This window comes from Manihot esculenta, chromosome 3 (assembly GCF_001659605.2).
Source record: "Manihot esculenta cultivar AM560-2 chromosome 3, M.esculenta_v8, whole genome shotgun sequence".
In the NCBI taxonomy this organism is placed as follows: Eukaryota; Viridiplantae; Streptophyta; class Magnoliopsida; order Malpighiales; family Euphorbiaceae; genus Manihot; species Manihot esculenta.
The window spans coordinates 24570415-24582888 of NC_035163.2; the positions used below are offsets into that span (position 1 = coordinate 24570415).

Genomic DNA, 12474 nt, shown 5'->3' on the forward strand with positions numbered 1-12474 from the left:
TTATTTTCAATAAACTATAATCTTCTAACCAATTCACTCTAAAGTTTTACTAACTTTTTATAATAATAATAATTTAATTTCTATAATATAAAGAAAATTATCAATAAAATTATCAATTTTAAAAAATATATTAAAATATTTTTAATATTTTAAAAAATCTGTTGATTCATCATTTAATAGTTTTAATTATTAAATATTATAAAAAAATTAAAATATTTATAATATAAAAAAAATAATTAATAAATTTTTTTAAAATTTAAGAGTTTAATTAATAAATTTTTTAAAATTATAAAAATAAAATAATAAAATATTTAATTATAAAATTAATTTATAAATTTTTTAAAATATTAAAAATATTTTAATATAATTTTTAAAATTAAAAAATTAATTAATAAATTTATATATATTATAAAAATTAAGTAATAATTTTTTGTAATAATAATTAATTTTAGGGAGTGGGTGGGCCCTCACTCCTTCAACCTTCAACTACCTGCCAGCTGACACATTATTCATACGATGGTACTTTTCGTAATTTCATGGCCAAATATATATCATTCCAGATTTTAACACACGTGTCAAAAGATGTCCAAACGATCTTATAATTTCAGCACTGTCAATTTTATGCACACTAATATATATTAAAAAATTATATATGATTGTTCAATTTCTACGTATAAGTATTAATATTGAAATTTCCGTATATTTGTTGCATTTAATTTTTTTTATAATTTCAAATTAATGTAATAATATTTTAAAATATTTATATTACTTACTAATTATAATTGATATATTAATTTTATTTTATTTTTAAATAATTTAAATGTATCATAAAATATTTTTAAAATTTACAATATCATAAAATTTTACTGTTTTGAGACAAATTGTATCATACAATTATATATTTATTATTATAATTTTAATGCGCAATACGATATATTCAACGTGAAAGTTAACTCTCACAGATTAAATAAGTTTTGGGAGTTTATATTATTATTTGATGTAAAATAAAATAAATTTACTTTATTATATAAAAAAATTAAAATTTATAAAAATTATATATTTTTATATTATAAATTTATATAAAGTGATAATTATTTTTATAAAATAACTATTTTACCAAAAATAAGACAAATAAAAAATTGATTTTTCAAGTATATAAATATCTATATATACATATATAATTTTATAAATTAACATAGTCAAATTATATTAAATTCGCAATAGAATTAATAATTAAAATAATATTTTATTCTATTATTTAAAAAATATATGATTATCTTTATGTTTAAATTGTTTATATATATATATATACATATATATATATATATATATATACACACGCTAGCACGTATTATTGTTTATAAATTCATACAATAAAATATTGTAAATTTTAATTTTTAATTATTTAAAATATTGTATTTATATATCTTTTAAATTAGTATTATTTTTCTGCTAATGTAATATTAATTTTTCATAAAATTTAATTAATTTTTATAACAAAATAAATATTATTTTGTCGAACAAATTGACGATATAAGTCACCCAAATTTATATATATATATATTATATTTAACATATTTTAAGATTATAAAATAATTTTTTTCTTTAAAGAATAACTTAAAATCATTTAAAATAAAAAAATAAATAAAAGAAAAACGTAGAAATCTTCTAGAGAAAAGTAGTTGGGAACATCCAACGATGATGATGAAGAGCGTGACAACAACCTATCATCATCGTCAACCTCCTCATCCTCAATCATTTCATTTCTCCTGTAATGTGGACTCCCAATGTGGAATTAACTCCCCCTTCGTGAAACGGCGTTCCTTTCATAATGGCTAAATACATCTGTACAAAACGTCAATTAGTATTTTTTTAATATTTTAATTTCCCATTTCTTAAATTTCAGAATACATATAAATATATTTATACATAAAAATTAAATAATTATGTTATTACAAAACTCAAATGATAAAAGTTAATAAAAAAAAGCTCTCGACTGTGAAAATCACACAATAAATTGTGTATTTAACATTTTTTTCTGTTTAATTTAACTTAATTTAATGGTTACAAATATAATACTCAATTTCAATTTTTTTACTAAAAAAACATTTCTCTTTTCTAAATTATTCTTCTAGAATTTCATATTAAAATAAATAAATTTTAAGTTCCCTTGAGGTATATTAAAAAGCATGTATTAATTTTTTTATATATAAAATTAGTTAATTTTTTAAATTTTAATATTATTTAATAATATATTCTTTCTATTTTATAATTTTTATTACTTTTATTTTTTTAATTATTTTAAAATTATTATCATTTTTTAAATATGAATAATATATAAATTAATTATTATAATGCTATTTAATTTTATTTTATTTCAAAATAATTTCTTATTAATTATCAAAATATTTTTTTAATATTTCTTCCATTTCATAATTTTTATTCCTTTTATTATTTTACATATATTAAAAAAATATGATTTTTTTACTAACTTTCTGATTATACATATTTTAAATATATTAAATTTTATTAAACACTCAATAAAAATTTTTAGAAGATTTTTAGGAATTAGATAAAATTAATTAAAATTATAATAATTATTTTATATGTTATTATAGTTCAAAAAAAAAGGATAATAATTTTAAAATAATAATAAAATTAAAAATTATAGAAAAGAGAGGGTATTTATAAATTTTAAAAAAATTATAAATTATAGAGCGAATAAAGTAATACTTACTATATATACATACTAATTTATGTAGTTTTTTTTTAAAGCAACTAATTTATGTAGTTTTAAAATTAACTATTTAATTTAAATATTTTTTAAAAAATAAATTAATATATTATGAATATAGCAAATTGCCTTTTAAATATTTTATTCGTCTATAATTTTTATTTTTTTTTATTTTTTATATATATTAAAAATAATATTTTTATTAATTTTTTAATTATATTCATATTAAAGATATTAATTTCATTAAATACTAACAGATATTTTGAATATTCATTTGAAAAAATATAACTAAGATTATTTTTAAAAAATATAAAATTAAATAAAATTATAATAATCGATTTATATTATTATAATATAAAAAAATTAAAAATTAAAAATAAATAAAATTTATGACAGGAAAAAAATAAAAAATATAATAAATCATCATGTTTTTTTTTTATTTTTTTAAATTACAATAATTATATAATTGAATTTTAAAAATTTAGGAATTAATTTTTTAATAAAAGATACAGAGACTAATTTTTTTTCCCTAAACTGGAAGTTTACATTATAATTTAGCTCATAAAATAATCCATCCATTAAAATTTATCCCTAATTTTCTTATATTAATTTTATTTTGTTGGTATAATATCTTTTCATTTTAATTTTATATGTAGGAAAGTATTTATTTATGTTCAAATCTTTTTAGGTACTTTTTAAGAAATAAATTATATAAATTTTTTATTTTTTATGCAGTTTACTTTGATAATATGCAATTATATATATTATTTGTAATTTATGAATATGAAAATTTTTAATTTATTTTTTTAAATTATATACATAAATGTAAATTATAAAATTAGATGCGTTATTTTATATTTATTAATGTTAATAAATAAATATTAGTATTTACTAATAATTAGTTTATAATTAATAAAATCCATATTAATATATTTGATAATAATATTTATTTAATCAATTATTATTTTATAATTAATAAAAACCATATTAATAAATTACATATAAAAAATTGTTATAATAAAAAATTATTTAAAATTAAATAATAGTTTATATTTCAGATAATTGTATAGTATAATGATTCATGTAAAAAATAAAAAATAATATAAAATTTAAATGGATGAAGAAAATATAAAAAATTAGGAAATCTATTATTTCATATTAAAAGGAGGGTTGAGAAATTATAAAGTTAGATGTAAATTAAATGTTAGAAATTAAATTATTTGTAATAAGAAAAATAAGAATCTATAATATTTAACATATTTTAAATATTAATTATAATTTACCCAATTAGAAAATAATAAGAATAATATTCATGTCAGCGCCTATAAATACGGGGATTTTGGCTTCCTTTTTCCTCCATCGCCATTCGTCCTTTGCTTATAAATTAACGAAATAAAGAAAAATCACTCTCCACTCACAAAATCAACTGCAGAATTTGAATGCTTCAATGTCTACCAAAGTCTATATTGTGTATGTGTATCTCTCTCTCCCCCTCTCTACTTTCTCAATATGTATATACTTGCAGAGTAGAGTATCATCTAATTCTCATTCGTGATCTTTGATTTATTTTTTCTATAGTAATTTGTTGATTACTGTGTATTAGATTTTCTTTTCGATCTCCTAAATGGCTGTATCTTTTATATTTATTCTGTTGATTTTTGTTTTATCATCTGATTTTTTTGTGGTTTTTAATGTTTAATCTGAGTGTAGATCATAATCCTTTTTCTTTCTTCTTTTTTTTTTTTAATAAAAAAACTGTTTGATCACTATCAGTTTGGATGCGAGAAAATGTAGAATTATGGACCTAGAAAATTTTGTATTTCGTGGTAATTGCTGTAACTGAAGCAGCTAAGAGCAGTTTCCACTTCCTCCACCCTCCTTTGAGTAAGGAAGATAGGAAAGGAAGTGCATCCAGCTCATAGTAGGTGCCACTTCCTCATGTATTTACCCTTCATAGTGGATTAGGTACATTTTGGTTTCCAACCAGGTCCTTTCTGGCAAACTAATGGCTAGTTCTGTTCTTAAATTTTTATTTTGAGGCAAGCAATTTATGGATCACGGCGTCATAAGCAATGGTTAAGGTATTCTTTATTATCTCTAATTAGATTTCCAGAAGAGCTTTAGTTTGATCTCTAAAAAGGCAGAGCCCAGCCACAACCACAATTCCATTCTTGTTTTGGATTTCTTTTTTGAATTAAGTTCTTATTAAATTATACTTTTAATGGTGCCTAGATAATCATACTTTTGCAAATGCAAGACCACAATCATTTGGTCATCCAGCAAAGCGAATATGCTCAGCTTCACTTCATTGTTATGTTATATTAACATTTCACGTTTCTTAAACTCTACCTGTGGAAAATTTGAGACTTTATAGCTGGAAAATGTGTTCTAGACACTTTGCATAGCTGACCTGTTAAAGGAATATAGAATCAGTGTTTTAGTATTTCAGCAGTGACACCAACGGTTTCTTCCTTGTTAACATTCTCTAGCAAATGGATGTGTTATTTCCTGAGAACCAGTGTGGCTACATCTATTAACACCCACTACTGTTGAAGTTTATAAAATATGATTTGCTATAGCATTATAAACGTTTGGTTCAGAGCATACTTGCTTTGATCTTTAAATGTGCTACATTGAAAGTCCAGATATCAATTTAATGTTCAAACAATCAGACTGATAGCATCGGGAGCAACATTTTTTGTAATCTAGTAGTGGTGTGCAACTGCCTTGCTGTCCACATCCATGTTTGTATCATGGAACAGGAATTTTAACAGATTAATTGCCCTCTGTTATTAGGGATGGTCAAGTGTATTGTGCATCCCACTACTTATTGAGCTGGCATGGACCACTATTATTGACAATTTATTTTTGGTTTATTGGTTTAGTGATCCCTCAATGCATATTGAGGAACTACGTCCATTATGATGCTGTCAGCAAATACCACTACTTTTGCCTAGCTTGTTCCCATGATATGTTGGTACTATGTCCACTCATCTGGCTGTCAGCTGAGTTTTCTCTTGTGTGTAGAGGTTCTTACATGCATTGTTCAATGTCCTTATTGCATCCACTTTGAAGACAACAGCTGGTTAGCTTATTCTTGAGGGAAGTGGGTTTCATTGCTGATAGAATACCTTATGGCTGACAATGTGTATAGTGCATATCAAATTTATTCGGCCACGTTCTGCAGCAACAAAGCACAGGAATGGATATAAGGTCCAGTAATGATACAATAGATTGTGATATACTATGAAACTAATTCAAAAATTAGGATGTATGTGATGGTGTTATGTCAATGAGATTATAAGAAAAAAAAATAAAGAGAAAAAGGAGAAAGATGAGTACATGGAATAGTACCTTATCCATTGTTTTTGTCCAATGCTCTTTGCCTCACATTACATCTCTTTTTCAAAACTTTTATTGTTGTTTCAGGTACTATTCTATGTATGGACATGTAGAGAAACTGGCAGAAGAGATCAAGAAGGGGGCTGCATCTGTTGAAGGTGTTGAAGCCAAATTATGGCAGGTAAGAAAGTGCATGCATTGTTACATGATATACTTTGGACTATTGTTGTATTGAATTGTTAAGTTTGCCTTCGTGTTGTGGCTTTCATACCATACAATGATGCAAGGTAATCACAAACAGTAAAAATTTGAAGGTATAAAAGAAGATATATTACATTAGAAAGTGCTCACTTCTCATGAAAGTAAAATTGTTTCTGACTCAGTAAAGTAGGTTGTTATATTGGTCTGATAAGACTCTCTCCAAGTCCACTCCCTGTCCCAACTTGGGAATAATCACAAAGTTCCTTCTCTGGACTTATATTTTCTATCAGCTGTTAACTTTAACTCTTTCTGGTATCAATCTTTCAATAGCTGACTCCCACCACTTACACACTCGGGTTGGTAGGTTTCTATGATATCATTGTCAAGTTCCACACCCAAGTTTACTACTCGCTTAACAGCTAAAATGGAGTTAGACCTAACCAAATTGCACAAAAAATCATGTCAGTAGTAGTTCACTAAGGCCCTCCGTCTACAGATCATATCAGAAATCCTTTCTGCTGCAGGATTTGGGCTGTCACATTTATAGAAGTTTCTTAATTAACTAATTGCTGCATTTCAATCCTTCCTGTTCTATTGTCTTTGAAATTTTGTATTTAAATTTATTAGTACAGCAACTGACCACAGTTTTTATGCTCATTTTCTTGGGGCACTTCTGGACCCTGGTAGGCATGTCTATATATAGAAGTTTTTATTACCAATATCAGATGCTTATCATTAACTATTGGAGTTTGTATGTGCCGCAGGTTCCTGAGACCCTGCCAGACGAAGTGCTTGGAAAGATGAGTGCACCACCAAAGAGTGATGTCCCAATCATCACACCCAATGAACTTGCTGAGGCTGATGGATTTGTTTTTGGCTTCCCAACAAGATTTGGAATGATGGCTGCCCAATTTAAAGCATTCCTGGATGCAACTGGTGGTTTATGGAGAGCACAGCAACTTGCTGGCAAACCTGCTGGAATCTTCTATAGCACTGGTTCTCAAGGTGGTGGACAAGAGACTACAGCGTAAGCCCCTAGGCCTGTGTTGTCCAACTAGTCCAACCAAGTGAACTTAAATATGAGGAACATTAAATAACCATTTTTCTCATGAAATTTTTGAAATCTCACAGGTTGACTGCTATCACTCAGCTTGTTCACCACGGAATGATATTTGTTCCTATTGGTTATACATTCGGTGCTGGCATGTTTGAAATGGAAAAAGTGAAAGGTGGAAGTCCTTATGGTGCAGGAACTTATGCAGGGGACGGGTCGAGACAGCCTTCTGAGCTGGAGTTGGAGCAGGCTTTTCACCAAGGCAAGTACATAGCTACCATCACAAAGAAGCTCAAGGGAGCTGCTTAATTTCATTTCATCACACAAGTACATTTCAGTCTTACAGTTTTCCACCCCATATATTTTGTGCTCTTCAACAATAATTTTTGCTTTGTTTGTTATATGCATCCTATGCGTGTTACATAATAGTTTTTTTTTTCCCTCAAAAATGATACAGGCTGTTTACTCTTTATCTGTACCATTTTCTCTCCACTTTGTTGGATCACTAAGACACTTCTCTACATTTTCGCAATTTGTGGTTCTGTACCAATTTTAACTTTCTGCAATGGACAAGAACTATATGATAATGAAATGAGTATTTGATGGGCACACCATATACTTAATGAGGACAAAACAGCTTGTTTATGCAGTCCTAAGCATATTGTTTGAAACTGCAGTTTGACAGTTTTAAATTGGTGAGTTTGTGATCCTGGAAATGACCCATCTACTTCATTGATACTAAACTCTTTAGCTGTGCCATTGCTTACTGAAGGCTCCACACTGTGCATTCCAACTGAAACAAAGCAGTAGGGATTCAGGTGGACCAACTTCTTTACAGGAAATATTCCAACTAATATTAACCTAGCCTACATATTACACCCCAGGAATCAGGTATGATCTGTAGAGTTGGTAATATTTTTCTTCATGTTTCTTCTTTATCACATGAAGGCAAGAGTTAGGTGAATTTTGATTTGTAAATTTGGCACCTTCCCCTTCTCTTTCACTTCATGGCCACCTACCCATTCCCAGAATATGATGGGAAAAAAAAAATCCTCCTGCCTTATCTTTGATATAAAACGTAATAAGAAAGTCTGTCGGTAGCTATCACTACAATAATTTTACAGTTTGACATTAACTTTTAGTTGTTAAACCAATAAAAATATATTACTAATTCAATTAGAAACACATCAAGTATGAAATATATCAATTACACTTTTATCGTTCATAACTTATTTATAAACAAATTGAAATATATAAGGGTTTAACAATGGTTTTACTATTGGAATTTTTATCGATATTGATTACCACTAAGCCTTTATTATTCGGATTGGAGGTGAGCCCATGTAAGAGAGTCAGGCCGTAATTTATCAGAACTCAATACGTAAGCCTGTTCTGTTCTCTAATACGCTGTTTAGACCACGCTCGAGCATACTGGACAAAACGGGACTCGAGTCCAACGGAGGAGAATCCAACTCACTTGACTTGATGGGCCAGTGGAAAATAGGCCCTCCACATCCAGGACCATGTCAGCACGAATACCGAAAGGACTCGAGTCTAATAGAGAAGAATCCAACTCATCTCACTTGATGGACTATGTCAGCACGGGCACCGAAGGGACTCGAGTCCAACAGAGAAGAATCCAACTCACCTGACTTGATGGACCAGTGGGGAACAGACCCTCCACATCTAGGACCATGTCAACATGAATATCGAAGGCAATTAATACTTGATGGGCCAGTGGAGAACAGACCCTCCATATTTAGGACTATGTCAGTACGAGCACCGAAGGGAATTAAATAGTCTGTCTGACGGGAGAAAAAAGAGATTACATTTATACATACGGTTCTATATGATAACGACATGTGACACAGTAGCATGATGACAATTATACATCACTAGAGAATAAAAAATAATAATAATAACGTTAATCATTCAAATTAAGTTTATACATACATATCTAAAATCCACCCCTATTTTCCCACTTTTAGATATCAGATCATTAAATATTATATTAATAGATTATAACAAAAAAATAAAAATAATTTTATTCTATAACATAAAAAATTATAAATAAAAATAATTTTATTCTATAGTATAGAAAATTACTAATTACTTGATTCAAAAAAACAAGAAAATTACTAATTACATAGGCAAATGAAAAGTATATTCTACATAGCAATAGATAAAAAAAAAAAAAATCATTGTAAATCCGATTGTTAACTAGTAATGAGTTACTAAATGGATTATTTCTGTTAAGAAATACCATACTTTACTCTAAATTGAATTTTTTTTTTTAGAAAAAAAAAAAAAGAGGATAACGATCTTTAATTATCGTCGAAAACATTTAATTTTTTTTCCTAAAAGATTAAAAGATAAATTAAATGGAAAGGAGTTTAGTTGAGAGTTTATAGTTTTTATATTTTTATTTTTCTACTAAGTTAACTCAAGACATGTCAATGAATGAATTTTAATTTATTGACAGTGAAATAACTTTTATAAATATGAAATTTCTTTTTTTTTTTTTTCTTAAAATCACTTTTCAAGAACCCAATGATAAGACCCACTTTCTTCTTTGCACCTTCACGCTATACACTTTCTCTCTCTTTTTTATTTATTTTTAATTTTTAAAATTTTTAAATCTGCCCATATGGGTTTTTAAAGCTGGTTTTTCAGTTAGGAATCTGAAAAATATATATATAAAAAAAAACTGTCAAACAATAGAACATGTATGGCATTTTTTCAACTGGAATATATCCATGGCTAAAATCTATGTGCACAAATTCGAAGGCAACTCTACTTGTGTTATATATATAATAAAATAAGTAGCTAGGCTGATGTTTATATATTAGCTCAGTTGTTCTTTGCTTATGCTCATGCTTATGCTTGCATTAATAATTCGCTAGATACCATTAAGTAATTAATTAATTAATAATATACAAATTTAATATTCAAATCACTCAAAATTTTAAATTAAATTTTAATAATCAGCATTAGTCCAAAGAGTGATCATACGCTAATTAAGTATTTAGTGATTCCGTGATTTAACAAGATTTGAAATACTCAATTCGATATTTGACATGCCTCTAAAATATGAGACATGAATTCAGAGATTATTTTATACTCCTATTATGACTCCAGCAACTATATGGATAAGAATCACAATGCAAAAAAAATTTTCAATAACAAAAGTCCTAAAATTATCCTAACACTTCAAATGCAAAGGACAATCATAAAACACAGTGTATATCTATTTGTTATTATCAGCATTGCTTTATTTTTTTCAAATTTTATTGTTTACTAAAACATGAGAGTGGTTATAATAACTAAATTTGCTACTATTGATCTTATTTACAACTTTAATTCAATTTTTCGGAGATCTCCCCAAAAATAACATCAATCATAAATCATATTTGGTTTTTGATGTAAGTTGTAGAAACGGAATAGTTTGGATGCAAACTGCATCTAATACAAACAATAAAATGCAAACTCAATGTTGCAAATCAAACATGAAACCACTTTTTTTTTTTATTAAAAACTCAATCCATACACTTGATGCTTAATGAAATAAGAGCTGAATAATTCAACAGTTTATTTTTTCAGGAAACCACAAAGTTCCATTTGTTTACCCAAAAAAAAAAATATGTATGAAAAATATTTTGCAGTGTTAAGAAAATAAAAGATAATATATATGGTTTAATAATGTTAATAATTAGATTAGTTTTTCAAATCCAAAAAATCAAAGGAGAAAGTCAATTCTTTAAAAAATAATTTAATTTTCATTTTAATTAGAAAAATTATATCCTATTGATATTTTTTCCTCAATACTTCATAAGTCAAAAAATGTATCAAATATTTTTAATATATATATAAATTATGTGGAAAGATTTTGGAGTCTGCTGTATCTTTTCCTTGGTGTTTCCTTTTCCGGCGGTCAATTTGCTCGTCAATGTGGAAATTATAACACAATTTGTTGGAAGAATTTCACCTTAATTAATTTACGCAAAGTAATGGATTCTAAAACACGTTTCTTCTTAAAAAAACAAAAAACAAAGAAAGAAGAAAAGAATTTTGTTAGAATTTTAGTAGGAACGTTTGAAGTCTTCAGCGCAATCCGAAGGAACGTGGAAATTATAAAGAAAGGCCTTAAGAGAATATGTATTAGCAACTCAGGTTTGCTAGGAAAAAATATTACATACCATTATTGCATATATAACAATTAGATTTTAATTATTATTAATAATAAAATATATATATATATATATAATTTATTAGAATAATAAAAGTGTAATAAAATTTTTTAATAAAATATATTATTCGATGGGTTTAATTTAAAAATAATTTTAATTTGATTAAAAAATTTTGTGATACATCCCAAATTAAAATATTTTTATAATGAGATTTACGATAGTATTATAGAATGACTTGTATAAATTTTAAGCTGTAACGCAAGCAATAACCAATGGTAGTTTCTCAATTTGAACATTAGATGAAAAGCATTAAAGAAAATACTGATCCGCTCATTTCAAATAATATATTTAAAATGGAAAAATTATTATTTAATTTTTATATTATAAAAAAATTCATTATTCTAAAATATATCTAATATTTTAAAAAATTATTAATTAACTTTTTAATAATTTTAATCATTAAATAAATAAAAAATTTAAAATATTTTTAATATGAAAAAATTAATTAGTAAGTTTTTATAAAATTAAAAAATAAATTAATAAATTTTTTATTTTTAGTATATTTTTTAAAATTAATAGATTAATTAATTAATTTTTTAATATAAAAATTTAATAATAAATTTTTTTTCAATAATAAAATACCCAGAATAAAAAAAATAAAAATGAAAAGAGAGGGGAACGTGGGCCATCCACTAACAATATTCCAAACCCATAAACAAATGAAAAGTGAGATTTCCAATCAAATGACATCCCCACACTATACTCCTCCTTTCTGGATTTCAATTATTCCTTTCAGCTCTTTTTCTTCTCTCTCTCTTCCTCGCAAGCTAAAGCTAAAGCTATTAAATTTAATTATTAATTACAACCCCATTGCTAACAGTACTAATTTAATTAACAAATAAAATTTAAATGTCAATCTATTAAAATTAATTAAACAAACCTAAATCCCTAATTAA

At 25.8% G+C, this 12474-nt stretch overlaps 1 protein-coding gene across 3 annotated transcripts; it reads left to right on the plus strand.

Annotated features, from left to right (window-relative positions):
* Positions 1-4054: 4054 nt before the first annotated feature.
* Positions 4055-7940, plus strand: LOC110612127 (probable NAD(P)H dehydrogenase (quinone) FQR1-like 1). 3 transcript variants are annotated; one of them, XM_021752813.2, is made up of 4 exons: positions 4055-4204; positions 6164-6257; positions 7042-7304; positions 7409-7940. In XM_021752813.2, exons 1-4 carry the CDS (start codon positions 4182-4184, stop codon positions 7638-7640), a joined length of 612 nt encoding a protein of 203 aa, XP_021608505.1. In that variant the 5' UTR covers positions 4055-4181; the 3' UTR covers positions 7641-7940. The 3 variants fall into 3 exon arrangements, with proteins under 3 accessions (XP_021608505.1, XP_021608506.1, XP_043811433.1); XM_021752814.2 differs by lacking the exon at positions 4055-4204 and adding an exon at positions 4489-5947; XM_043955498.1 differs by lacking the exon at positions 4055-4204 and having other exon boundaries at positions 6167-6257; positions 7026-7304.
* Positions 7941-12474: the final 4534 nt, after the last annotated feature.